This window comes from Orbicella faveolata, unplaced genomic scaffold, assembly GCF_042242905.1.
Source record: "Orbicella faveolata isolate gen_17 unplaced genomic scaffold, um_ofav_v1 contig_12, whole genome shotgun sequence".
Classification (NCBI taxonomy): Eukaryota; Metazoa; Cnidaria; class Anthozoa; order Scleractinia; family Merulinidae; genus Orbicella; species Orbicella faveolata.
This window is the reverse complement of record NW_028301539.1, coordinates 32431779-32459090: the sequence shown is the minus strand read 5'-3', so window position 1 is coordinate 32459090 and position 27312 is coordinate 32431779. Positions and strand designations below refer to the sequence as shown.

Genomic DNA, 27312 nt, shown 5'->3' with positions numbered 1-27312 from the left:
TTATTGCCATTCGGGAAATACGTTGCGTGACAACCTCAAATAACGGCTGTGAAGAAAGAACGAAAGAAGACCAAACCTTTCACCTACTGAGTCCAGAACTTCTTCATTCATAACGTAGCCAAGATAATAACATTTTCTAACAGTTAGGCTCGAATCATTTCTCCTAGAACGTTGCCATTACGAGCCATGTTGGAAAAAAGTCAGGGCTCATACCAGCTTCATCGGTCACAGCAGCCACGCCTGCTCCTGGCAAGGCCACAGCGATCAGCCCTTCTCCTTACCATGGGTCATACGGGGGACAAGCTCAGAACCAAGACCCCCCTCCACCGTTCTTGTTTGTGGACAGTTTGAAGCCTATAGAGATTGTGGTCAGCTTCACTGCGTTTTCCAAATGGTTGGAGCCGCCGCAGCCTATTGTTAGAGAGAGAGACAAGGAGAAGGAAAAAGATTCTAATAGTGTGACAACAGGTGAGAGCGGCGTCTCAGAACAGTGTGCACGGATCATGTGAGGTCTGTTTTTTTATACAAGTCTTTGTCTTAATCTTTTCGTATCCTTTCTGGCTTTATCATTTTTCTACCTTGGTTAGTTGTTATTTTGAAGTTTTGAGTGACAAGATGGTAATTGTGCACCCCCCCCCCCCGGAGATTAGAGAATGACTTAGCGTGACCTCCTTTAAAATGTCGTGACACTAAACATGGTGTGACCGTGACGCTCCTTTGTAGACTGTAGAGTTCCAACATATGATAGGTGATTCGCCTCGTCTGTTACTTTATAGACTGATTTTCTCTCTCCCTTTGATCAGATACAAAGGAAACCGTACAGATCGAAGAGAAGCCTGTGCCACCCAGCCCAGGCCTACTCGTTGCTGAGCCATACTCCTGGAAGAGCCTGGTGACTGGTCAACCCATTCTGCGGATTCGTTCTACGGGCACGAGAGCGGCAGTACTCATTCTGCCACCAGGGTACGTTCAAAGGCGCAAGGCTCTCTATCAACGTTAAGTTGATTGAAGTGAATTGACCGCCGTGCAGACTTTGTAAAGCAACGGCGGTTGGTTTACCTTTATGAAGTTGATAAATAGCTTATTGTTTTATTTTGCCAGCCGACACAAGGGAACATTTCCTTTAGTTACTTTTAACTTAACGTTTAAAAACAACCGATCTACTGTGAAAGGCGTCCATTGTCTGTTTTGGATCAACACGTCTGTCGTTTCTTGTCCCGCTCGAGAGATACATCAGCGTTCGAGAGTCGACCCAAGTATCCCTCAGTGCTGGCGTAGCTTTATAAAGATCCGTTTATTGTCTCTGATTGGTTGCCATTTGCGCGCGAAAATTCAAAATCAGGTTACACCCAATTGGGGGCACACGATTTTGGTACCATTACGTCAGGGATTTAGATTCTTCAAATCCAGTCCCACGCGTCTCTCGAGCCATAAAGAATTGAGCGTGAGAAGGAAGACTTCTCACGACTGGAGATGAAGACAATGAACCAATGAGCAATTGGAATTTTACGACGTAAGTCCAAAGTTACAATGTTTTGAGACCAACAACTGATTGGTACATAAAATGTTTGTTTCCTGTAACCTTAACAATGCACAATCGTCTTTGAGTTGTTTTGACTTTGGAACAAATGATCTTGACTATTTCTCTTTGTTTCTCTACAGACGTCACGTGCTGAGGTTTCTTCTCCAGTCTCCTCACGGTTATCATGTAGAGATGGCTTCACAAACGCTGTTTGTGTATGGCGATGAGGACACAGTAATGGCATGTCTAACCAAGGTATTACTTTTCCATGTATCTGTTAGTCCTTGGAAGCTGGACCTATATAAAACAAGGAGTTTAACAACCTGGGATATTAATGTTGTAAAAACTTAGGGCACGCGAAGTGATAAGTTTTAGTCTGTTGCGAGAATTAAACAGTGGCTAAGTTTCAGCTTTAAAACTGAAATTGAGTCAGTTTTCTTGTTTTCTGATGGACGGGTTTTGCCCAGGAATAGATAGTGGCACTACATATCCACCTCGTTGCCAATGTACACTTTCTTAGGTGATGACAACAGGAATTGTTAGCCAATATTACATGTAGTATAAGTCTACTAGCGTTCTATCACGAATGCCGTTCTCCGATTGGCTACACTACTCACTATCTATTCTGTGATAGATAGTTAGTAGCGTAGCAGTGTGCCCTTGTTAACAAAATGAAGGCCGCTTCTTGGCGTTTTCAAAGTGTCTGTGAAGAGGATTTAGATTAAGTTTTGAACGACTAGTAGATTTATACTAAAACAATTAGATTATTCGCTTTCGATTTCTATCGCGCGATAGAAATCTCTAGCTCATAAGCTAATTATTTATTAACAGTGCTCGTCATTCCTTCCGCAGGAGAGCTGTCGTTTCCTAGAGCATGCCATGAATGTGTTTCAATCGGTTGGCGGTCTTGTGATGTCGTTTGCTGATCCTCCAGCAGACAGGAAGTTTGATCTTGATCTTGGACTCAAGGATCAGCCAAAAGACATTCAAGATCGGCATTACAAGGTAATCATGCGAAGGTCGATTTGTCTTCTTTGATTTAAACTGTAAAATAGTATGTGTAAAACCCGGCACGTAAACGCAATCTTGACTGAGCTAGCTGGGGAAGCTCGCGGGAAAATCTTCTACCGAGAAAATAAAGTATATGTATGTATGAGACGAGTTTACAGAATTAAAAATCCTTAGAGTTGCTCTGATTACGACCAAATTATCAGAACTGACGTTAATAGAAGTAAATATCATTTAGTAAGGAGGATTTATCTCTGGAGCGTGAGGCTGAGAATGCAGATCTACATACAAGATCTTTTGCTTCCTTTCTTAGAAATTTGTTGTTTTCGTGCGACAACTTTCATTTTTAGAATTGACTCAGTCTCCTCCCCTCGTTATCAGATAATCTTCACATGGAAGCGTTTTCTTTCTTGCCAGGTTTTCATGAGATGCTTACTGAAGAGCGTCCGGTTTCATCTCGCCGATTCGTATGATTTGGCGATGCATTTCGCGTGGAAAGCCTTCCAGTTCCAGGCCTCTCTCTGTCTGCATCAGGGAGTCGGTCACAGGCCCCTGTCGGCAGCAGAGATCACGAGGATTGGTTCGATTACAAACAAGCGCCGCATCAAGAGCGCAGCCGCAGTACCACCCACCTGGGTCGATCGTACCTCTAACAATGAGGAGGAAACTGCTGCAACCAAGATCCAGGCCACTTTCAGAGGTTACTTCCTCAGAAAACTGGCGCGAGCTTATGTGAAAGGTTAGTAACCTGTCAGAGTTGTTTCCACAGCGAATGTCAGTAGTTCTCTTTCCGCATCAGTCTCCGTGACTGCCAAAACAAATTGCCAAATTCTTAAACTGACACTCTTAAGCACCGGAACATATACGTCAAGCGGCATGAGGAAAGCCGTAACCGGCGACAAGCGCAGGAATGAATAATCTACCTTAAGCGCGGGAAAATGTAGCTGGTGGCAATCACGGGAAAATGTAACCGGTGGCAAGCGCGGGTGTATATAATCTGCCGTCTTACACAATATAGTATTGTAAGTAGTAATGTTACTGTAAATAGCCGTGCTCTTAGGAATAGTTTATATTTTAATTCTGAGTTTATCTTAGCGAGTATAGTAATTGTAAGTAGTAACGTTATTGTAGATAGTCGTGCGCTTTTGTCCTGAGCCCCTGGCTCGGGAGATTGGTCAACCTCTCCCCACGTTTACTACTCAAAATAAATTTACCTTACCTTACCTTAACTGTAAGCGCAGGAAAATCCAGCCGGTGGCAAGTGCGGGAAAATCTAATCAGTGGCAGGCGCGGGAAAACAACGTAACGAAAGTCATGACTGTTTCTTTTTTTTCTTTATCATGCAGGCACCGAAGAACACCAGAAAGTGTGGGAGCTTTTATCCAAGGCATGGAGTGTCATCGAACCTAATCTGGAAGGCTTTGCCATTCAGATCTTCAGACTCATGTTCAAACGCGATTCTGGATTGTTCCCGTTGTTCCCTTTCTTCAAGGATGAGTGGAGCCGGGTGGCTTACACCGACTACAATGGGACGTACCCTGAGCAACCGCCACAGTCTTGGTTTGTAGTCTTCAGGTAAGAAAGAACGCCGCGTATTTAATTCACCCAGGCATATTTAATGGCTACGTTATAGTGCTGTGGAAAAGCAAGACCTGCTCAAAAAAAAAGGGGAACGGTGGGGAGGCGGGAAAATTTTCCTCCCTTTGAATCCAGCCTGTAAGCAAGTTATTCTGGAACAAGCGGGTGTAGGCTACTTTGAATCTAACATTTCTTTTATACAAAAACAAGGGTGGAGGGGATGGTGGAGGGGCCCACGCTTAGGTCGACTACTAATGCTAAATCAAATCGACTATCTAGTTATTCTTAAAGTAACTTTTCTTCTTGTTGTTATACAGGGAAGTGTTCTTTGTTGATGAGCCGGTGCTGATGGTCCCTAAACTGTATGTTAACTTGCCGACCTGTTTGTTGCGAGTTGTGGACAATGACTCGGGTGAAGAGTTAACGAGGGTCTTCCAGAAAGTAGCACCGCACAACCTGAAAAAGAACAAGGTAGCAACAAATTTCACGACTCATTTCCTATCGAAACAGCTAGAAATAAATTATACATTGAAGATGCAATAACAGAAAACATTTTTCCGCATAAGGAGTTGTCTTATCGTAAGCTTCGCCAACCATCTACAACAAAAGAGTGAATTAAACCTCTACTAACTTGCAGATAAGTTTTCACCAGTACTAAATTAGATATCTTTTCAGTCTGGAAAGAACGAAAAGCTCTGCAGTTTTGTGATTTTGTAACTGCGTCTCAAACGAAACTCTAAATCGTTGTACTTTAATGTGTTGTACCCATCTTGTGACGGCCACCGACTTTTCCTCAAGCGTAGTTTTATATAATGAGATATCAAGTAATTCAGGTGTCTTTTTAATATTTGCTAACGTTTTCTTGTAATTTTCAGCGTGGCTACACATTCGTCGCTGAAGCTAGAACTCCAAATGCCATTCTTCCTCCCGGCAAGTTCCGCTTACGTGTGATTGGCTCCACGGAGCCCTTGCCCTACCCTGGACGGGAAGGAGTCAACACTCATTTTGGAAACAAAGAGATCAGGGATTACTACATCCCGAACAAGTATAACATCATTTTCAGGTGAGTAGTTGTGATTGCTAGATTGCTCTTTTGCTACTGGAAACATTGTTTGCAAGTGGCTTCCGTAGCACCAAACCTGGAGTAACCTACATGTTTGGACCACACATACATCGGAACTCATTAAACTTGCACCTGTTGCCAAGCGCGACGCCAAGCGCGGGAAAATGTGTAACCCGTGGCAAGCGCGGGAAAATGTGTAACCCGTGGCAAGCGCGGGAAAATGTGTAACCCGTGGCAAGCGCGGGAAAATGTGTAACGGGAAAACGTGCTAAGGCCAAGTCACGGCTGGTTTTGTTCGTGATAGGCTAGAAACGACACAGTGCTTGCGCTGAAGAAAGACTATGTTTTACTGACCTAAATGCCTAGAACTTAACTTTGAGATGCACTAAAATGTAGCCGATGTTTGTTGTGTTATGTGTAGGTACACCGTTAAGGTACAGGAGGATCACATGGTCAGTCTGCAGCTCGGGACATCTAAATCAGATGTCTACATCAAACTTCAGGTAAAGAGAAATGACGACTGCTAAGAATCCTAGTAAGGAATCCTATACGACTGGTTCAGTACAAATCCGATCGTAAAATGACTCCCATCGCTAAATCATAGCTCTAAACTGACTGTTGCTGCGTAAAAGCGTTCCAAACATGCGTGTGAAGATAGCGAGTCAGTTCTGAAAAATAGTAAATTAAACGCTACATTTCAAATCAGTCTTTATAAATGTCGATAACGCCGGAAAGTTAGCAACTGTAAAACAGGATGCCCTCTGATGGCCCATAAGGATACGCTATTTTCTGTAGCATTTCTCGTGTATGTCGCTGGCACAGGCTTGTCCTCGGAAACGAAATTTCGGTAAAGAATACTGAAATTCTCTTCCCCTTTGCCGCAGGCTAAGAGTAACATTGTGAAGTGAACGTTCAACACCTTCGTAGCGTGAAGACGTTGTTTGTCACTGCGAATCTGACAGACACAGTGCCACAACAATCAATATGCGAGAAGTGAGGGCACTTTGCCATTGACACTTAAAGCTCCTTTCAGCTCTAGTTTTGGCTTGATTTGTCAAGCAATCTCTCCAGAATCTCCCCATGATCGCTGTAATGCCTGTTATTAGACGAATTTCACTGGTTTACTAATGAAATGGCTTTCAATTTATAAGAATTAAGTGTATCTGTTTTAATTTCACAGATTTTGGATCACGAACAAGAGGTGTGCAGTACGACTGGTAAAAGTCACGCAGTCATTCCAGCTTTCACTTTCTACCGTGACCGTACAGGCGATGAAGACGAAAAACAGGGAAAACGAGGTAACAATACGAGCTATTTTTTAACGAAATCAGTGTCCGGTTGTAGTTTCGCGAGACAAGGTTATCACTCCAACGTTAAATACTAATACCTTGCAGTCAAAGAGACAATCAACTAGCTTTTGACCAGTAAAGAAGGAAAGAAAAACAGGATATATGGCAGCTACTAAAGACGGAAATCGCTTACGCTCCAAGGTCAAGATTGGTCGTATGGTTGCCTAACATGTTAAGATGTTCACCGGCGAGCGATGAAAAATTAACGGGTGTGGAAAAGACTGGGGAGGACATAATCCCACTTACTATGGTTTGTTCCTTACCGTATGACTGCCTAGCAAAGCCTGGTAGAACTCCTGTGAAACCCGTGTGAAAATATAGGGCTAGAAAGAATTCATTCCAGAAGCTTCCGTAACAACCAACCCATTCCGATTGTGCACTGCCAAAAACACCATACTCCTGTTAAAGCGACGGTCTCTGTGGATTTTAACGCCAGAGAAGTGCCCAGCGCTGGGGTCGACTTTTTGAATTGTAAAGTTTGGCGCATAAACTGATTGGTGATGGGAATTATAACTTCAGTCGATATTTGTTCCCAGGTTCCCGCCCTCCTACCTCGTCCCAACCCCGCTCGGCCAAGAGGCCTCCATCGGGCAGCCGTAAAGCAGTAGCGTCACCTGTACAGGGCAAGGGTAGCAAGAAGAGTGGAAAGGAATCCAGTAACTCCTCCCGGCCAGGATCATCGGTGAGTGAACTGGTACCAATGTTTTGATATTGATACATGATGCTATGTTAGTTAGCCAGTCAACAGGCTAGGTAGTGTAAATCTGATTGTTTTTCTTTTCATTGTTCGCTGTTTTTCAGCAGAAAGGTTCCCGTCCTCTTCTCTGTGATGATTCAGAAGATAAAGAAGACGAGGAGCCAGAAGCCGAGACAGAGCCGGAAATCAAGGTTTGTTGTCTATGTAGATTACATGTGGCTTTCTTATTTATTAATTTGTTCATTTAACATCTTTATTTGCCTTGCCACGACTTGCTCTTGTTTGGCCCTCTGGATTAGTGCGTAGTTAAACGGGAGATCTGTTTCAGTAGTCATGGGTTAAAATCTCAGCTTGTAAGTATATTTTTGTTTTGGGTCGTGTGACTTCATTTCCTCTTTAGATTTCATAGGTCTGACATATCACAAACGGGAACCTTTTGCCTTCAGCTGATAGATATAGACAAATTTAGGCTTCACTTGCGCATTAGCTTCACGTATTTCTTTCATCTATGTCCAGAGTATTTCATGAATCCCATTTTTGACTCTCTTTTGTTGTTGTAGATACATAAGTACATCATTCAGGCCCAGGTCTTGCGCGACAGTTGGCCCTTGTCCAAGAGCGCCTGGGATTTCGTAGCTATGCTCAAGAGCCTGGATCGACTTGATGTAGATGGTATTACATCATTTTTTATTTTTATTTTCATCTTGATTGTGAAAGCTTAATACGGTGATGCTTATTGTGTTGTACAACATTGCTCTAACTTCAGTGTGTGTGGATGAAACCCTAGTGTGTGACCATTTAAATGAAAGCTATTGAGCAGTACTTTCATGTGGTACTGTTTATTATGTTGTACAAGATTGTTCTAACTTCTGAGTCTGTGGATGAAACCCCAGTGTGTGATCACTCAAATTAATACTGTTCAGCTGCCAGTGGTATTCGATTCTTTTTGTTTGTTTTTATTTTAAAATTTAACTTGAGGATGTTTCCTTAATCTTAAACCTGGGAAAACGTAAATAGTAAAATTGCAAAGTAAACAGCGTAGTAAAAACCATATAAATCGTTAAGAAGCAAACATTGGCAAACCAAGCTATGAGCTTAACAATGTCACTTTGTTGTTCAGTTCCTGCAGAGAGTGCCCCTCGTGGAGACAAGCTTTCTGCAAGCGTCACCAAAGGCAAGAAAAATAAGGAGGGCAAAGAAAGTCGGTCGAGCAAAGGACAAGTTGGATCAAGACCATCTTCACAGGTAAAGCTTAGGCACCAAAAGGGCAATGCTGAGTGACCAATATTATGAACGAGTCTGTAAACAAGTTATTAATTCTGTTCTTTTTTGACTAAGTGAACGTGAATTGTTGGTGATGTTGTGGAGGTGTCTGCAGAGAGAGTTCCAACTTATTTTTCAGTTAGTTTGTTTTAATGACACTGTGTTAATAAGTTGTATGAAATCTAAGTGAGGTTCATATAAAAGGCTTTTTTCTTCTGTGAGATGGAACGTTAACTATTGAAAGTGAAGGTGAAGTAGCCTTCCCGATGGTTGCCTTGTGTTGATGAAACAGTCCCTTATTTTTCGGCGACCGCGTTTTATTACGCACTATAAAATTGTGTGGTATTCTCTGTTGTTTTTGTTATTTCAACAAGGCAAGCGAGGCCCTGTCTTTGTATTGATCGTCCCGAGTCGAACTGGACTCGATTTCCGCTGCTCTCTCGCTTGGAGGAGCGCGGGCTCATTTTCCCAATTTCCAGCTGGTATTCGAACCTAGAGTCTAACTTGACGGGGGAAAAATCGGTTGATCTGCCGCTCTTAAGAACTTAAAAAATTTTTGTTCACTTACACCACATACAGCTAACTCTTTTTGTTTTATTATTTTTTTAAGCAGCAACAATTCGATGCTAGCAAACCAAACTGGACTCTAAGGGTCGTGTCTGAGGCGAATGCGGTAAGTCTTATTTTTGTCTTTGTGCTTTGAGGAAGCTGATGCAACTCCTGATCATAAGGATGTCTTTGATGAAATGAGTACGACGCGTTTTCCAGCGTTTTGGAGACACATGTCACGTGATTTATTCTAACTTAAATGACTGTCGCCTCACACCTAACCAATCACAGCAAGTATAACCAACCAATCAGAACACGCCAGAAATGTAGCTGATGCCAAACGCGGGGAATCATGCAACCAGTGTCAAGCGCGGGAAAACAGACAAAACAAAATTGTTTTTGTTCCTGACTGGCTGAAAGAAAACATGTTTTTTCTTCTCTTGTGATTGGCGAAGGCAAGTTGTAACACTTTGTCGAACCAATCGAAGAGCTCGGCAATGGCAAAGCGACAACAAATGAGTTTGCTTCTGAGAGTCAAAACAAAACCGATTTTTTTGGAGTCGTTTAAGTTTTTGAACGAATTTGCCAATGACAGTTCCTTTGTTTCATAGGAAGAGATAGAGGTGAAAAAGGACACAGAAAGACAAGATGAAATAAAGGCCATGAAGCTAGCGTGGGAAGCCGCTGAACCGGGCAGGGCTGCCAAGGTAACGTGTTAGCAGTTGCACGAGCACAGATGCATGAGTGGTGTCCACGGGTTAAGGTTACGCCGGGCCAAAAATACTTTTTCTAGGTCAAAGAAAATTAGCACTTTTTGATCTCTCATTGCACACGTTATTATTCACTTTGTGTGGTTGAGAATTTGAATCAACAAGTGAAAGGACGTCTGTGAGGGTGTTTAATAGTCGATGATTTGTTTAAGCAACAGAGCACTTTTTCTGTGTTTATTTAGCCTTATCTAAACACGAAGGGGATTCAGAGAATTTGACACAGTTATGCAAATCCGAAACGCAGTAGACGGTTTGCATTACTTTCGAGAATTCTCCCAACCCTCCGATTGTTTAGATGAGGCTATGTAAACACGGAAAAAGTACTCTGTTGCTTGAATAAAATATCCCTTAAAAATACGCGAGAATCTAAAACGTCACAACCATGTTATAATACTCTCATCTAAACACACCTATCGACCAATGAGAGCGCGTGTAGTATCTCACATATTTTATATCAAATCAAATCAAGACTTTACTTATCCACGGTAAAGATTAAAGCTATAAGCTTATGGGGCCGTGCACGAAAATAAAAGAAAAAATAATAATGGGATTTTGCAAGACTGATCTCTGTTGCACCCTTAAATACGAACCTACTGTTTCTCTGTGCTGAAGGAGCAATGGCCCAATTTTTTACTTCGTTATTCTTTGAAAGATAGCATTGTTGTCTTTTCCGAAGGCTCAACAAAGCCGTCAGAAGTTTTTGAACGAACATATGGTGAAAGTTGATAAAGATGCAATTGAGGAAGAAAACGGTGACGAGGCGGAGCAAGCCGATGAGAAGGACGTCTCTTCCAGCGAAATACGTAAGTGAGAGGTTAAATAGGTTTTACTGTAGGTGCCCAGACGCTAGTTTCCTGCAGAACGCTTGATCACGCAGGTTACCCACTTGTTGATCAGAGGTTGTTCCTTGTTTTAGGCAGTTCAATTACTTTTGTTTATATAATTTAGCGTTTTTTTGATTTAACTCGTCATCACCAAGCCAGCCTGGAACATTGAAATGGCCTTTACTTGTCCCCTACCATGCATTGGCCTTGCCGCCCGATGCAAGTTTGCCCGAAGTTCGTATTTCTAAACTAGCGATTCATCATTTTACCAAGCTCGTAACTTGAAATTGGGAGTTCCGAGAGTCCGAACCGTACCTTGCAGTCTGATTGGGTTGTGTTCTTGAAAACATCTCACATTTCCTCGCCGCCAAACTCATGAATTACATATTGTTTGTCTTGTTACAGTCACGGTGACGTCACCAGTACAATCAGAGGCAGACCAGGGCGAACTGACCCTAGTACCACCCCCTAAGGAACCGGATCAAATTCTTCAGCCGCTCTCTCAACCCAAGACCATCAGGTAAGATCGTGCTAATATTTATTTTCACTAATCATAAATTTAGCTCAGTGCAATTGTCCACATCTTTTTGAAGTTTCATTCGATTTTAGACAAGACAAGTTTATAGGTCATAGAATCTTCTAAATTTGCGTGTCGTAGTCCTTCGGAAGAAATAAAAACTTGCGCCTTTCCCGTGCAGGTCCTTTGGCTTGTCACGCAACGTTACCTAAGTTGCGTGACAGTGAAGCTAATAGTTCTTTCGTGACCATACGAAATATGGACACGCATACCTTAAAAACCTATACGTTGATCTGTGAGAAGTGTGAAACTGTTTTCCCGATCCTTTGTCTTTTCCCTTTCCCAGATCACGGGGTGGTATTCCCGTGTTGTTAGACGAGGAAGAAATCGAGAGACGACTTCTGGAGCGACGAGACGTGGCGCGCGCTTTTAAAACACAACGAAAGGAGGTGGAGAACAGGAGAGAGCAGGACAGAATGGACAGGAATGCCGCTAAAGAAAGACAGTTACAGGAGGCTGAAGATCTACAGGTACAGCCTGGAATGTTTTTAACGAGCCTCGCGTGCTTGCTTGCTTGCCTGCTCTCTTGTCTGCTTACTACAAACGTCTCCTTCGCACTCTTTCTTTCCCACCCTTTTCCTTCCTCTTCTCTTCATTCTCTACGTCCCACTTTCTTTCTCGCTCTCTGGCAATCCAGTACCCAGAGCCCGCGTCAACCTAGGCCAGCGGTCGGGGGATGCGGGTACTGGCTATGAAATTGGCTCTCTCTCTGACTCCTTCTGTCCCTCGCTCCCTTCTATTTTTCCTCCCGCTCTCCTCTCTCCCCCCCTCTTCCACGCACTCGCCCACCCTCACAGGTAGTTCATTTCCTTCACCAGGCCGCATCAGATAAATGGCGTAGTGAAGTGAACCAGAGACGAGAAGCTTACAGACAGAAATTCTTAGAGGCGGAAAAACAGAAAGAAGAGGCACAAGCGGCTGAGGCAGCTAAAGAAAGAGAACGATCACCATCACCCAGTAAAAGTCGAAAGAGCGCTTCTACTGCCAAAGGAGGGCGGAAGACTCCCTCTAAGGGAAAGAAAAAATGAACCATTTGAAATAAACATCCAAAACATTTCATAAAGTATACAAAAAAAAAACATATTTATATTTCGAATCCCTGTGTTTCACGGTTAAAATTTCCCATAATTAGGTCTGTCAATTATTTATTTTGTTTATTTTCTCCCATTCCCGTGTTTCCGATTTGGAATACTCAGTGAAATGCTGTTGTGACGACGATTATTTTTGTACAGATTTAAGTTATGTGTACAGGTGCTTTTAAAGTAGTTTATGTAAATAGATGTGTAGCAGAAATAAAAAGAAAGCCATTCTCAAACCGGTCTTGCTTGAGTCTTGATAATTTGATTACTTGACCCCGAGTTTCCAGAAATTCTTCAAGGCGGATAATATTGACAACGATTGTAAGCAGAAGACGTTTCTCGCTTCGTTACAATGTAGAAAGCCAAAATTAAACTCCCCTAATTGAAGTGGCAATTCAAACTAGACTCATTGCTGAGCTGTGTGGAAACAGCACTTTATAATTATGCCCGAACTGATCCTAAACTATTCCAAGTCGGCCGGGAAAGGCCGACTATTCCGCTATTTTACATTTGTGCGAACTATGACATATTTAGCTGGTGACCTGCTGAGACGAGTGTTACTAATTTACTGTCACATCTCGTCACAGAACTCCGTACAGTTTTAAGTTTTCCATCATCATTTCATATTCCTCGCGAACAGTAACAGTATCTCGTTCCATTCTCTTGCCTTGGATTCTGTTCATTTTGAATTTGATCGGCGCCAGGCGCTTCCAGCGATTAGCGGGTGTGCTTGTCACTTCTGCTTCATTTTCAGACCAAGCAGGTTTGACAACGGCGTCGTCAATTTTAATCTCTGGCTTGTTGGATGGGGTTTTACCGGGTAGCGTGCTGTCATCAGCAAGAGGTAAAGGAGATGACGGTACATTTTCATCAAGAAGTTGCGCTTGACTTTGCGAGGGATCAGTCGACCAGGCTACACGTTTTGCTGTAAGGTTTACGTTCTGCATTAGCGCTTCTGCGCTGTTCTTACACTCATCAGCCCCGTGCAATTTTAGAGACGTTTTCCTGGAAGGGGAGCTGTTTTCTTCAAAGTTGTTTTGTGACACGTTTGACCGTTCTTGTCCAGGGAGGTTGTCGACGCTGTTCTGACCATCAACTTCATCGGTAACGTTATTATGATCATCCCTGTCGCTCCAGCATACCTTTTTCTTTCTTGTATTTACATATTTGCCCATTCTTCCACTAAAATCATCAGCCATTCCTTTCTTCAAACTCTGGAATTTGTCTAGATCTTGGTTTGCTGAACTTTTGATGGGATCATCTGACACATCTACCCATGATTTTTCCGCATGATCTGGTGGTGTACCTTTGTCCGCGTTGTTCCGAGCGTCGCGCACTGCAATAGAACTCTTTTCTTTCTCCAGACCTGTGTTATTTTTTAAGCCTTTTTTCCCTTCAATGGGTGTATTTTCTGCTATCGAAACAACATTACAAGTTCCGCAAATGAGGAAAAATCTTTGACGTCTGCTTTTTGGAAGAGAGCACAGTTGAATTGTCGCTTTCCCTGTTCCGTTTTGTTTCTCCATCTCACTTGTAACTAGGCAGGACAATTAAAAAATGAATCGTGACGGAAATTTAGTAGTTTTGTTTTCAAAATAATCTTGATAATTTTTCTTAAGCTCTTTGTAATAGCAAGGCTAAGTGGTGTCGGGACAGAACTCCCCTAAATTGAGAAACTAAAAATTATCGAAGGATATTTCATAGCCCTTTTATTGCCCGGGTAGACATCAAGCTACCGGTGTTACCCAATCTGCGTGCCTTTTTATCAGAAGGATAATTGATTATCGCCTATACTGGAGTCCACGTTGATTTAATGCCCAGATAAAGAAGAAAGGGTACAAAAACATTTGAAAGCCTTTCGGATTGTTGAAGACAAATGAATGTCGGGATGACAAAAACTTGTCTCTACTGATGTCACCAGCCGGACGAAGCTAAGTCCAGTTTTTTTTTTTAAATTACAATGTTATTTTGTTCATGTATTGCTTAAGGTGTATCTAAGGTTTTTGATTTCTGAAGATACTGTACAATTTTTATCTTTTTTTTTCTTAATTTATCTGAGAAAGCACACTGTGTTTTTATAGTTTTGAAAAAGTAGATAACAGTTTTAAAATTGCCTTTTTATCTAAAAATCACTCAAGAGTTTTGGTTCAAAAGGCGTTCTTGTTCCTTTTTAAAATTTTTAATCACGCCAGGACACTGCATCAATCTTTCTCACCTCTGACAGACAAAAAGAAGACAGGACTATCATTTTTCCCTGTCGTGGGTGCAGTTCAAAAAACCTCATTGAGATACCGGCGGATGTGTTTATTAGTACAGTTTTCTCCGCCTTTCTTGTGTAAAGGAAATCTTTAAAGACGTCGTTTTTCTTGACTGAAACCGTGAATGGGTTGAAACCAATCAAAGGGAAGGCATTGTCGTTTCATCCAATCAGGTGTAAAGCTAAACCAGTTTTTCACATGCTTGCCACTCACGTCTTTCTCTATCGGCTGCAGTTATTGGTTCGGCTCTTATTATCAATGATAGAATAGGCCACGTTCGACATATCAATATTCTGATTTCAGGACAAACTTCTATATTTTCTTTATGTCCAAGGCTCTTTTGGGAATTGAGGGACAAAATTTGAAAGCCTCGGAATCATGTTAGAATATTGATATATCGAACGTGGCCTATTGCACTCAGTTCGCATAGTCCTTTACTCTCCAGCCTTGATTACTGGTCATAACAAATCTGATGTAATCTCTGATTCGACTCTCATCGTTGCCTGTCTTTTCACTGTTAAACCACGAGAAAATTATATAGTTTATCTTTGAGATCACAGATTCTTGACGCTATCCTTTAATTTAACTTTCTATCACTTATTAGTAGAATTCTACTTGAACACTTACGCAAATGCTGCAATCTGATTGGCTGAGCCACTGCACACTATCAGCCATTAGTGGCTTGGTGTGGTCGATAAAATTTCAACGTTTTCTCGTTTCTCCGAAATTTTGAAAGAACATTTAAAAACAACAGGATAATTGAATTCCTGAGAAGACTGAAAAAGGATATTCACGGTTTCTGGAATTAAAAAAAAAACTCAAACTGACAACTCAGTCGGCGCGAATTCTCTAACGCGAGAAGTTTAATATTGAGACCAGAAATGTTTGGAATCGTTATTTGAGGCAAATTTCAGTTAGAATTCTTCTAAGGCAATTAGATTATTCGCTCGAGATTTCTATGAGGTGATAGTTGATTCGGTCTTCGGCCTCATCAACTATCACCTCATAGAAATCTCGAGCTCATAATCTAATTGTTAATTATTATTCTATTAACTTTCTCCTAATAACAAGAGACTGGTTGTCGGCAGGCACCGAAACTGACCAAAAGTCGTCGTAAAAAGCCTTTTTATGTATGCTATTAACGTTCAAATAATATAAGGTGCTAACAGAAAGCCAGGTAAGGAATCAGAAGATACTCGCGGTCAGTAATATTCAATAACATGTCTAAGATGTCTACAAAGTTCTAACACAACGAGCTAAGTTTTGATAAATCAGGCATGCAAAGTAAGATTATTTTTGAGAAACCCAAAATATTCACCCAGCTATTGACCCTTGTCAAAGTAATCAACATAGGTTACAACTTAGGTTACAATTTACATTAAATTAAATCACCATGGGTTACATTGGATCATGTGATCTGTCATGTGATCAGTCATGTTCAATACATGAACCAGCCCTGTACTGTAAAGCAAACTTTTCCATCGTTTTTTTTCCCGCCTGAATTCACCAGGTCTTCTGCAAGCCACACACGCAGCTCCTGGCCGGAAGCAACGTAATGCGGATGTGACGAATCTCCAAAGATTAGTTCCGGTGAGTCGGGTTCCACTTCTGGTATATCGTACCACAGAGATTCTCCTTTATCCCTCAGAGACAATTCCGTCGGGTAGATGATGCTGTTAGTTTTCCCCGTTGTTATGACGACGTTGAACGGCGTTCCACCATACACTGGATGACTTCGAGGACATCCCCACTTACTCTTGTACTGAGGCAAGCTTTTGTCGCATGAAACCTGACCAGTCACGTGTACCAGTTTGATTGACAGAAGAAAGCCTTCCATTGGGATCACAGCAGTCGCAAACTCGTTGCCAGGGGCACCAAAACAAACAACGCCTGTGAGGTTTAACCATCTTTCTGTAAAATGTTTATGCATGACAAACATTAATCGTTAGGTCTGTAGTGTAGATATTATGACTTTTCCTCAATGTGGTTTATTTTTGTGGAACCCGAGGACATCTCTGCCTCTTCCCTGATGTTACCCCCTTGTAATAAAGACACTGCAGTTTTAAACCTTAATTCGTCTGATATTCCAAATACCAGTTCTTGGTTACTGGCTGCTAAATAAGTTCTCTTGTACGTTAGTTTAGTCGAAAAATTCGTCTGATACTCTGTTGTTAACTGAACCTACATTCTCAATAATTATTTTTTTATTGGCATAGAGAATTTTAGCACAGTTGTTAAATTAAGCCATCTTAACTGAATAAGGCTGATTGGAGTATAAAAATTATAACTTACGTGGGCAAACTCCAATGCCAACAACTTTGAAGCTCGGCCAATTTAAAATTGCATATGGAGTTTATTCTTTCAAAATTAATGGGGGAAACCCTATAGTGAGCGACGCTAGTTCACATTTGTAGCTTGGTAGTGATAAAGATCCCCAGATTTAATGGCTTATGCAGGATGAATATTACAAGTCATGTTTTAAGAAAAACGATAGGTCTAGACAGTCGTACAATTAGTTGGATGGCTGGACTTTCTGTGTTTATTTTGACCAACATTCTAGGTCTGTCTGACGACTCAAGACAGCTGCTTGTCACTTAAAAGAAATGATATGTGATGTTTTTTTCCGTTTTTTTTTTTTTGGAAAATCGACTCCAGAGATTTTGTGATAAGGAATTCCGAAAATTGCGCAAGTTCATTACCTTCGTGACTAGCATTCTCGTTTTGCGATAAAACTGTTCGCAAAACATACAACGCTTAGCGGCGCACATAACCTGAGATAAAACCTGGTACGGTTCTGACCAGCGATGAAATCAGAAACACAAGCATAATGGGGCAAGCACAAGACTGTATACAAACACTGAGATACGAAAGAGCAAGAACAGGGATCAAAACATTTTGATGCATTCGCTTCGGCTTCCCAGTGCTTGTATGACTCTTTTCCTTGGGCTTGTGTTTGAAGTTATTACCTGGGTTGCTAGTGAAAACGAGGCATAAGCGGCTGCCCCCTCTGGTTTTGAACTGGGTTTCAAATGGAAACCCGCGCGCATTCTTTCGTGTTTTGAACTGTTTACTACCATGAAGGTCGTTCCATTAAACGAGTAGAAATGCTCCTAGTTGCGTCATGGTACAGAAACTGGGATAAGCTCCGGCCTGATGGGCCACTTGGCTCGTGCACAGACTTTACCTACCTTTCCATTTTTCAAAATTCGTTACAATTTAATACCCACCTTGAAAACCGCCTGTTTCCTAAACTAAAGGAGTCTATTCGAGGCATAATGTTGGCACTACATACCTGTTTCGTAAGATTGGCAAAACTTCATGAAGTCTTGAATAAACACAAAACGTTCGCTGACCAAAACTCTGTCCATGCCCTTCAGAAAACTTGGTTTCAGCAACGCGGGCTTAGCGCCGTTGCATGCAGACACAAAGCAAGCCGCTACAGCTAGAAAAGCCAATAAACTTGGAATCTTCATGATCTTAGATGGGAATTGTGACCGCAGCCTTAGAAGCGCTCTGCTGGTGAATACAGCTTAACCTTAACTAAAAAATATCCGGGAACGACCGTGAGCAGGACAGTTGATAGGAATGCTATGACATCAGAGACGTCCTTTACACCTTTTTTTTTTGCAAATCGTGCCGGAGTTCACCACTAATCTGACTGAGAATGCAGGGACAGATTCTTTTTTTTATTTCGTTAAAATTGAGATCTTTTAAATAGCTCACTTAAAGTGAGTGGGCGGTCGTCACAAAAGGATAATCTTGACTTGCGTTTCGTTTCATAAATGGCAAATCCGATGTGGCATCTGTGACATGTGACTGAACATAACTTGGCTTGACCGTTTAAACAAGTTCACCAAGTTACATAACAATTCGAAGAACGTAAATTCTTTAAAGTTAAATTAACTGTACAATCGCTGGCCATATTTTACTGTTTGCCAGCCGGCCTCCGAGGAATATTATCCAAATTTCCAACCCTTTGCCCACTGGTTCCCTTTCTTGGCTTCTCAAAATTTAAGACATGTCAAAAAAAGGTAAAATACGCGCAAATATCGCAGAAAACCAGAGCACTATTTTAACGAAGATATTCGTGAAAGGTTACTTGACCAAACTACCGGGTTTCCATAACATTTTGTCAGTCCGATTTGGGTTGATCACTCTAACCGGTGACCAAATTCAAGAAGTTCTTAAGATACGGTCTGATCAACTTCCACGACTTCGTCGAATACTAAATTCACTCCGGTTGTCTAGCCGGTCACTGACATTCAGTTTGAAAACCTATCCTAGATCGGGATGCCCCTTAGCGCACGCAAAGATTTTCGTCCCTTGAACATATTGAAAGAGCGCCTTTGAAGAATAAGAGGTTTAGATTCAGTTACTCTAGAGGCATTATTTATTGCGCTTGAAACTCTTCTCGATATTTTTTCGGTGCTCTTACAAGATGTTCTCGAGTATAATCAGTTCAAAAAATACAGTCTTTTTTCTTGTAACAATGTTTTCTTTTCCAAAACTCTAAGCTTCTTATGGACAGAATGGGGATGTTAAAGACACTAACTTATAACTTTTAAGCCTTGACCTAGAAGAGTCACAGAGCACGAATTCATGTTTTTTCAGCCGTGAACTCGCAATTAACTGTACCAAGGTAGATAAGCATTTTTACTTAGAGAGGATCAAACTGATTGAAGGTTTTCTTTTTCTAATTATGGTATTCGCCGAAGGCAATAGCAGGGAAACAGATGGAGCAGTCACTTGAAGAAGCTTTAAACACTTCTCGGATACCGCGTGAAAGAAAAGAAAATTATCTTTTTGACGTAAATTCTTTGTGCAAGCGAATCTGCGATAGAAGCACCGAGGCTTCAGGATAAAACCAGGGTAGAGGATCATGTATACCTCAATCCTGGTATGCTTGGAATAAACAGGCGAACATTCATTTCAAGTTTGTCGTTTATAATCTGTGTTCATCTTTGTCAGTAGAAACCATTCGTGTTATTTACAGCTTACCGTCATTTCTTTGGTGTTTCTCTACCTTAGAAAACCAACATTTTAAGGCTTCCTCCGGGTTTGAAAGTAATTTTGTCCATCCAGGAAACACGACTTGATGTACCGTGGCACATTACGTGTCGGCTCCATTGATGAGACATGAGAGCATAAGCTGAGCTACAAGAAGATGGACATATAGTTTATTTTACTGATCCTTTGAGAGATCGCAGTGGATTATTCCTTTAATTCAGGACGTTCTTATATATTTTGTTTTAGATTTCGATCAATTGGTTCAAAAACAAAACTTAAACCATTTAACGTGAGCTAAAAATACGAGCACTGCACAGCTCGCGTAGACCGCACTCAAGAGCAAATACATGGCAGACGAATCTGTTCGCTATATATAAAGAAAATATTTTCTTGGCGAAACTGAATTAGATTAATGGTCTGGTCTCAAAGACGGAGATAAATCCAAGAATTAAGATAAGAAAAGGCAAAAAGAAAAGAAAGCGATTTTATAAAAACCGTTGCGAACGATTTGTGGCTCGGTCGCTTGAGAACCTCTTGTGAGTACGTTTGTCGGGTACAAGGTTCAAATATCACGTTTCTGGGTTACTAAATAAATCGCCTCAAACTTCCAACCTTTCTTTCGATTCCGAGGACCGATTTCAGGTATTTGCTAGCGCAAACAGCGGGTCATTTGCCCAAAATCGATGGAACCTTACACCTAAATATAATGTCGTACCCCACAAACCGCGGACAGAACAAGATTTGTTGCCCTTGCACAAATTAACCGGAACAGCTCTTGTTTTTCCGGATAGATTCATGTTTCCCTTGGCGTATTGCCGTTGAAAAGCAAGTTTGCCGACAAACTGAAATTAGATTGTAAAAAGAGAGAGTCTCGGTATGGAAAATTGGGTCAATCATCAAGTCAGTAATTGCGCAAAATTTCCGTTGGATTATAACGGTGTGGTTCTTGTCCAGTGAGCACGGTGTGGTTCTTGTCCACTGTATTTACGAAGAAAGCTCTTTGTTCTACCCCCCGGGGGGGGGGGGCACTGCCATATACGGGTTATATAGGTTTGTGCCGCTGTGAAGGGTATGGTTTTCAAGCAGTTAACTCTAGGATAGGGTATATAAATCAGAGCGTTTGGGTCTAGAATAGGGTATAATTTTTCACACAACTGACTAGTTGGTTGAAGATTTTATCTAGACCAAGGAAACCAGGAATTGTCACTCAAAAGTATAAAAAAATCAAATCGGCAAGTTTAAACTTACGCAAATCAGCCTCAACAGTGTCGATAGATGGGGGGATTTGGGGAGTTTACTCTAGAATAGGGTAGCAAAATTCGGCTGAACTAGTTCTGGGTTCCAGAGTCCCAGCGGCACACCCCTACCCAGAAATTCCCAAAGTAACCCCCCCGGGGTTCTACCACGTTTTATCTAAGTAAATTACTATTCTTTCCCTGTCAACCATCAAGTACGAGTGTGGGAGATTTAGCGTTAGGATAACGGCACGAAAGTTAGCTGTTGATCTTCTACAGCTAAGATTTACCGTTCAGTCTGCATACAAGTGGTACGGGGTGGTAGGTCAGTGAAACAAAGGCCTTTTTATCTACCTGAACGTTAAAACAAGAAGCAAACAAGCCACTGGAAGACATAGAGCTTGTCAGAGCGAAAGTTTTTATCAGCTGTTTAGTGCATTATTATTTTTATTTAGTTTATCCCACTTCCGTCTGGATAAAGGTACAACGCATGCACGATGAAGAATCCAAATTTACAACGCGACTTGCCTCTTTCATTTAACACTTCAACATTCATGACTTTGACAATGTATTAGATATGTAATTCCTAGAGAGTGAAGCAATATTCCGCTATATTATTTAATCAAGGCTACGTCAGAGATTCTAGGGGTGCAATGTTTATTGCGTGCATTTTGAGCCAAACTTTTTTTCTGTGCAGTAGACGTGAATCTCCCGCAAGGTTCGCTCCAGCTGAGTTCTAAACACAATAAAGATTTGCATTACGTAATTTCTGGTGGGCTGGAAAATTCCAACATCCCCCAAACGCGAGGTACAAAATAATGTTAACAGCTTTAAATACTTTTCATTTTATTCGAACGAAGTAAACACATTGATATGAAGTACTTTTGTCACGTTAGCTGGGCCCGTGTTTTCGTCTGTGTGAATGTTCCGTTTAGTAGACCAAAAACCCGGGACCTAACACGTGCGCGGGGGCGATCTTTGGGTTAAATTCGCGTTTGTTTTCTTTGCGTTCATAAAATTCCAACTCGACAAGAAACAAGCCAGCACGAAGAATTAGGGTACAGTATCATTCAGCTTTCAGTGCAGCGCCAAGATAAAAAAGCGATTTGTAACCCGATTTCGTTCAACAAGTTAAAACAATGCAACAAATGGAGTACTAAAACAACCCACAAATGCGCGACATTACAAGGAAAAGAAGATTTTAAACAAAGCTATCTTTAGAGTTTGACCCCAAGTGTCAATCAAAAGAACAATGGAAAGGACCACGTCTTCTTCACGAAAACTACGACTTACGTGGTAGAAGAACCTTTAGCAAAACTTTCCTCTGAAAATGGGTCGTGCAAACTATTTGCCATAAAACTTTTGAAGCCGGCTCTGTACATGAAAAAAATAGAGTTGTGTACGCGAATGTTTTAGATCATTCTCTAGTAACCGTTCTCTAATTGTTCTTAAGTAGGACAGCAGGAGCAGTCAATTTTATGTACGTCATAAATTATATAGAAGGAAAATCTGTCGTGTTTTTGTTGTCTATTTTGTTCTACAAAAACAAAGGATTTGCCGAATGATCTAAAACATTTGCTTCCAGAAAACTGAAAATATTTAGAACATGTTCTGTTCCCTTCTTAGGTGTTGCTCAATTACGTGGCAAGCAAACAATAAATCCCGCAAGAATAACATGCTGGGAATACCTGCTCTTTAAACTGAACAGCGGCATGTTTTGCAAAGCGTTCAATTCCTACTTTCGAAACCAAAATTTCCAGAGATGTATGGGCTTTTTGAATAACATCGATAGTACAAATAGTTTGCGGCATAATTTCGAAATGTTAGTGTGTTCTGGTCTGCGGGACAAAGAGTGAAAATACACGGTGTTGTAGTCAAGAAGATCAATGTATTCAAGCAAAAAAATTCCTGATCTTAAAATTTTCCCTGGTGACTTACAAAAGCTCCGAAACTCTGACCGTGAAACTCACACTTTGATTTGTTACAATATAATCAGTATTTTTGGCCTTGGTTTAGGTGTGATATCCTCAAAAATATCGCTGCCTTTTATCTACCCCCCCGTGCAATAATCCTCTAGACAGACAAATCCGTTGTTATCGAATTTCAAAGGAAGCGTTAAAGCAGACGGATCTGCGCAGTTTTTCTTCAGCCGATGAAAACCTCTTAACAGCTCCAGGCGCAAATTGTATTTTAAAAGCGCGCTACTAAGCCCCCTTCCTCATTTAACACTGATAAGGATCATCTAAGGGTCGCACGTCAGAGAGCACGGACGAAGCTACAGCCGCAGCGAAATCAACATGGTGAATTTCCTTCTGTTATTTAGCGCGATAGCCTCTCTGTTCTACCAAGGCTCGTCCGCGAGTAATGGATGTTGCAGCAAATTTTCCCAGCAGCAAGAAGTACAGCTGAGGACATTACTCAAGCAAGAGGCAGGCTCTTTAAGACAGGGAATGCAAAAGATGTGTCCTAAAATGCCAAGTAAGACCCTAGTTTGTTAGCCTAGCTCGTCAAAACTAGACACTATTATAGGCCTGTATAACACTCTCTTTATCTAAATCACAGTTTTCAAGATTAGTTTTAAAGAAGTTTATTTCATTGCGTCGTGGTTTTTCGGCACGAGCCCCTTATCAGCCAGATTTCATTGCATAATCGAAAAACCTTGCCATTTCGCTCTCTCTTTATGAGAATTACCTCGGCCAGTAACGAGTCGAGTGCATTAATTATTTTCTGACTGAAAAGCGATTTATCCAGTTTTCGTAGCATACCAAGTTTTCTCAGAATCTGAGATGTTATCAAAACTATTCCCAAAAAGGCCCGTCAATTTTCGTCCAAAGGTGGATGAAACTTTTTAATTGTAAATATGCTTCAGACAGCCTTAAGGGCAATTAATGATATAAGGGACATTGGATACCTTTTTTAGTCTCACATTTGATATCCCTCAAGAATGACGTATAAAGGGATCGTAAAATTTTTAGTGAAAAAACGCAGTTCGTTTTTTTTTATTTTTAGTTGGATTAGAACCAAGAACCCTTTACCTTGAGGGAACACGAATCAAATGATGTTTGTAATCTTTCTTAATCTTCCCTAAGCTAAAAAAAATCTCCATTCCTGGTTCTTATTTAATTAATTGTCAGCTACCGCCCTGGCATTTTGTTTTTACTTTTTTTTTTTACTCAACTAAGCTGATAATATTTTGAGGTTCCCTAAAGCCTGAAGACAATGATCATGACCTGAATTTCTTTTCGTGCTTTCCTCTGAGAAACGAGCTGTTACGCCGGGCCAAAGTTTAAAATGCGTAGGATGTCTCTTTGATTAACACTTTGACGCAGTAGCCTTGAAGAAAGACATTACTTAAGCTAATCAATGCGTTGTGTAATCTCTTCCAATCCGTCGGATTTCGGGCAAATAACAATTTGTGTTTAAAATATTGGAAGTAACAATACGGAGGTACGGAGGAGAATGAAAAAAAAAAAAAAAAAACTCTTGCCCTCTGCATAGACTCTTGTTCTGTTTTGTCTCCTTCGCAATTCGGACGTTCTCAGTTTTCGCTTGGCTCTGCGGGGCGGCGCTCATTCAGTTCCACACAACAGCGTCATCATTTCCTTGCTACGGCTGCCATACGCGATAACGCCCCGTCCACACTTCGCCGGAGAAATTTATAAACGCAGCTTTATTTCTACGGTTAGGCCTACCGTCCACACTAATCCGCCACGAAAACGGAGCTTTTCGAAAACGCTCTTCAGACCCAGTGCTTCAGACCGGAGGATTTTGAAAACACAGGTTTTTCGCTTTCGATTCGACGGAAAACATTTTGTAAATGGGGCTTTTCGAAAACGATGGGGTGACGATAATCGTGTAGTAATTTTCCTGCCCACAATGACCGATGTTTGTTGCGTTTTCAAATTTCTCCGGCGTAGTGTGGACAGAAAAATTTGATGCGTTTTCAGAGTGAAGATGCCGTTTTCAAATTTCTCTGACGTTATGTGGACGGAAAACATGTGATGCGTTTTCAGAGTGAAAACAACGTTTTTAAACTTCTCTGACGTTATGTGGACGGAAAACATGTGATGCGTTTTCAGAGTTGAAACACCGTTATTAAATTTCTCTGGCGTGTTATTGACACTTAATATTAGCGCTGTACTTTGTATTTAATAATGGAAATAAAAATGTGGAAAAAAAAATTTCTCTGGCGTTATGTGGACGGGGCCTAAACTTGGGCTGACCCTGATCCTCCTTTGTAGACAAGAGCCTGAAACAGGCTTTCTGTTGTTGTTGTTGTTGTTTCTTTATCTCAAAATAACTTTAGTTATCTCTTGATTTTAGGTCGGTGGAATAGACTAAATGTAACGAAATCCTGCTTCGGTGCCAAAGGTAATAAGCCAGGTAAATTCACCATCACAAAGGAAGGCTTTTTGGCTGCTTTCAAAGTGGTACACACTGGAGGTCAGGTGAACTGCGAAAAAGATGACTGCCATGCTAGCCACGGCTCATTCGCCAGCAAATGGGGATGCTCGACAAGGCACCCGTATGTCGGTAAGACTCCCCTGGGTACATTCATTACCACGTCGTCCGAACGGGTTTTGTTTCCGCGCGAGAAGTTCATCCGGAACAAGTCAATGTCCATGTGGTACGCGCTTCCGGGTTTCGAACCCGATTCTCCGTTCCTTGTCTTCCACGATTTCGCCAACCCGGAATTCGTCCAATATGGCCAACAAATAGAAATCTGGTACGGAGAAGATCTGGTCGGTGTCAGCGAAGATGATAATGATGGTGAATCCTGTGTTGAGGTGTTTGCTTGGTATCTCTAAATGGACTGAACATGACTTTGAGTTTTAACTCTTTCAAAAAAGCGCTGCAAGTCGAGTTGCATACAACTTCCGTGGCAACTTCGGTCGAAAGTATTTGCAAATAAACCCTAACAAATTCCGATTCACTTCGTTTAATCGGAAAGTGCAAAGCATTACGAAAGTTGTTCGGTCGGCTTGAATTGTTACTCTCAAGATATGCCCTGTTACCTCGCTACCCGTAAACGAACACCGCTGCTCGGCAGACACGATTCTCGGAGACATAATGCGCACTTCGGTGAAGATGCTGTTCGCTTGCCCCTCGACTGAACTATCTCGACAAAAGTTGCCACGAAACTTGCAGTCTGTCGCAGCGCTAAAAGTTGACTTATAAAAAGTGCGCTTTCTTTTTTGTGTGTTGTTTAACTTTATAATCGATTTGAATACCATTTTGATCACATTTTCGCTGTAATTATTCGCCTTTTCTAAGTAGAATAATAGAGACAGGTGAGGAAAATTATTAAAAATAAAATTGAAACTCACATCTTGTTAAGTGTATGAGAAACAATGAAAGACCATCAAAGATGATAATTTTCAGGGCAGTGATAAATGTTTATTAGTTATATGTTACCCCTGAAGGACAAACTGAATAGATCTGAGTCGTGATCTTAGACCTCATCGTGGGTTCGAATCTCGGCGGAGTTATGTCGCCTTTTCCATCAAATGGTAACGAGTGAAATTAGCGAATAATTTCACGCGCACTTTGTCAAAATTCTAGTAATTTTCCGAGTCTTGGGCGAGGAAAATTATTAGAAATTTGACAAAACCTAAGTGAAATTATTTCAAAATTTTACGAGTTTATCATTTGGTTACCTTTTAATATCATGGGTGACAAATTACGCTGAATGGGTTTTTGACAGAAGCCCCTGGTTTTTGACTAGTTTATTGTATCGAGAAATTTCGCGCCAAACGTTGCCATGCAAATTTTGTAAAGTCACACGTGAACTTACAAATTTACCCTTTCATGCTTGATTTTGCTCCAAACAAGCAGTATTTTTTACCGTCAAATGGTTTTTTGACATGCAATGTCGCTAAATTACACTACATTTTGCTAGGAATGCAATATTTTACAGTTCATCTAGATTTTCGACTAGTTTCTATAGAGCAACATTTTACTTCAGCGCATGCGCATAAAGTAAAATGCGTTGCTGATGCGTTGCGATTTTTGTCCTGCCTCCTTTTCCTTTCCTCTTTCTCTCTCTCTTTCTTTTCTCGCTATCTGATCTTCTACTCTTCACTCTCTTTCTATCAGCTGCAAAAGTTTTGGTAGTGACCGTTCAAAAGACCTGCAAATGATACCTCCCTTCTAGAAGTGGGGACTTTTCGCATGTATTAGCTCTAGAATTACTACGGTTATCCGAGTAGTAATGGTACAATCAAATTATTGCACCAATAATTGAACATTTGTTTTCCTAGTAGCTCTGTCAGCATGTTCAAGATAGACACTCGTATGAAAAGCTCTGTCTCCCCTGAGTAAGTTGTTTATCAAAACAATCTGCTGACCTAGGAATTGACGACGTCACAACTAGTTCTTTGTCTACCCCTCTAAATGTTGTCTGGGGACGACACTTGGCGCGAAAGGGTTAAGGCAGAAATTTCGCTCCAAAATTTAAGGAGTTATTTGTCACCCATGATATTCCCATTGTAATTTGAGTAGGGACGATTGTAGTGCAAAATTCGGAATCCACC

The 27312-nt window shown here is 41.2% G+C and overlaps 4 protein-coding genes across 12 annotated transcripts in view; 2 read left to right on the top strand and 2 right to left on the bottom strand.

Moving 5' to 3' along the window:
- The window catches only part of LOC110044394 (androglobin-like), a 45930-nt gene extending 33415 nt beyond the window's left edge, over positions 1–12515 (top strand). For 5 of the 9 annotated variants that reach the window (XM_089283330.1, XM_089283334.1, XM_089283335.1 and 2 more), the window contains 20 exons: positions 168–468; positions 804–963; positions 1663–1777; positions 2375–2527; positions 2948–3269; positions 3877–4105; positions 4426–4579; positions 4984–5171; positions 5593–5674; positions 6352–6469; positions 7057–7202; positions 7322–7408; positions 7778–7889; positions 8338–8462; positions 9091–9153; positions 9641–9736; positions 10476–10602; positions 11029–11143; positions 11487–11670; positions 12019–12515. In XM_089283330.1, the coding sequence (XP_089139456.1) occupies positions 168–468; positions 804–963; positions 1663–1777; positions 2375–2527; positions 2948–3269; positions 3877–4105; positions 4426–4579; positions 4984–5171; positions 5593–5674; positions 6352–6469; positions 7057–7202; positions 7322–7408; positions 7778–7889; positions 8338–8462; positions 9091–9153; positions 9641–9736; positions 10476–10602; positions 11029–11143; positions 11487–11670; positions 12019–12228 (3087 nt within the window). In that variant the 3' untranslated portion in view covers positions 12229–12515. The remainder of the gene's footprint in view (positions 1–167; positions 469–803; positions 964–1662; positions 1778–2374; positions 2528–2947; positions 3270–3876; positions 4106–4425; positions 4580–4983; positions 5172–5592; positions 5675–6351; positions 6470–7056; positions 7203–7321; positions 7409–7777; positions 7890–8337; positions 8463–9090; positions 9154–9640; positions 9737–10475; positions 10603–11028; positions 11144–11486; positions 11671–12018) is intronic. The other 4 variants (XM_089283333.1, XM_089283338.1, XM_089283331.1 and 1 more) reach the window with 3 other exon arrangements.
- On the bottom strand, positions 12329–14422 carry LOC149117584 (uncharacterized). Its single transcript, XM_089283344.1, has one exon. The coding sequence runs from the start codon at positions 13803–13805 to the stop codon at positions 12861–12863; it is 945 nt and encodes a 314-aa protein (XP_089139470.1). The 5' UTR covers positions 13806–14422; the 3' UTR covers positions 12329–12860.
- A 676-nt stretch (positions 14423–15098) lies between these two features.
- LOC110044363 (uncharacterized) lies at positions 15099–18132 on the bottom strand. Its single transcript, XM_020749902.2, has 2 exons — positions 17830–18132; positions 15099–16448 (listed from the first exon to the last, which is right to left on the bottom strand). The coding sequence occupies exons 1-2, from the start codon at positions 18008–18010 to the stop codon at positions 15976–15978; spliced, it is 654 nt and encodes a 217-aa protein (XP_020605561.2). The 5' UTR covers positions 18011–18132; the 3' UTR covers positions 15099–15975.
- A 4849-nt stretch (positions 18133–22981) lies between these two features.
- On the top strand, positions 22982–26107 carry LOC110044434 (uncharacterized). The gene is made up of 2 exons (XM_020749983.2): positions 22982–23257; positions 25103–26107. Exons 1-2 carry the CDS (start codon positions 23077–23079, stop codon positions 25585–25587), a joined length of 666 nt encoding a protein of 221 aa, XP_020605642.1. The 5' UTR covers positions 22982–23076; the 3' UTR covers positions 25588–26107.
- Positions 26108–27312: the final 1205 nt, after the last annotated feature.

What these genes read in the sequence shown, in the direction of transcription:
- LOC149117584 (XM_089283344.1), bottom strand. Translation starts at nt 13,805, where the DNA reads ATGGAGAAACAAAACGGAACAGGGAAAGCGACAATTCAACTGTGCTCT.
- LOC110044363 (XM_020749902.2), bottom strand. Translation starts at nt 18,010, where the DNA reads ATGAAGATTCCAAGTTTATTGGCTTTTCTAGCTGTAGCGGCTTGCTTT. An exon ending in TTGCCAATCTTACGAAACAG is followed by an intron (nt 16,449 to 17,829) that starts GTATGTAGTGCC and finishes AACATTTTACAG; the next exon opens with AAAGATGGTTAAACCTCACA.
- LOC110044434 (XM_020749983.2), top strand. Translation starts at nt 23,077, where the DNA reads ATGGTGAATTTCCTTCTGTTATTTAGCGCGATAGCCTCTCTGTTCTAC. An exon ending in GATGTGTCCTAAAATGCCAA is followed by an intron (nt 23,258 to 25,102) that starts GTAAGACCCTAG and finishes TCTTGATTTTAG; the next exon opens with GTCGGTGGAATAGACTAAAT.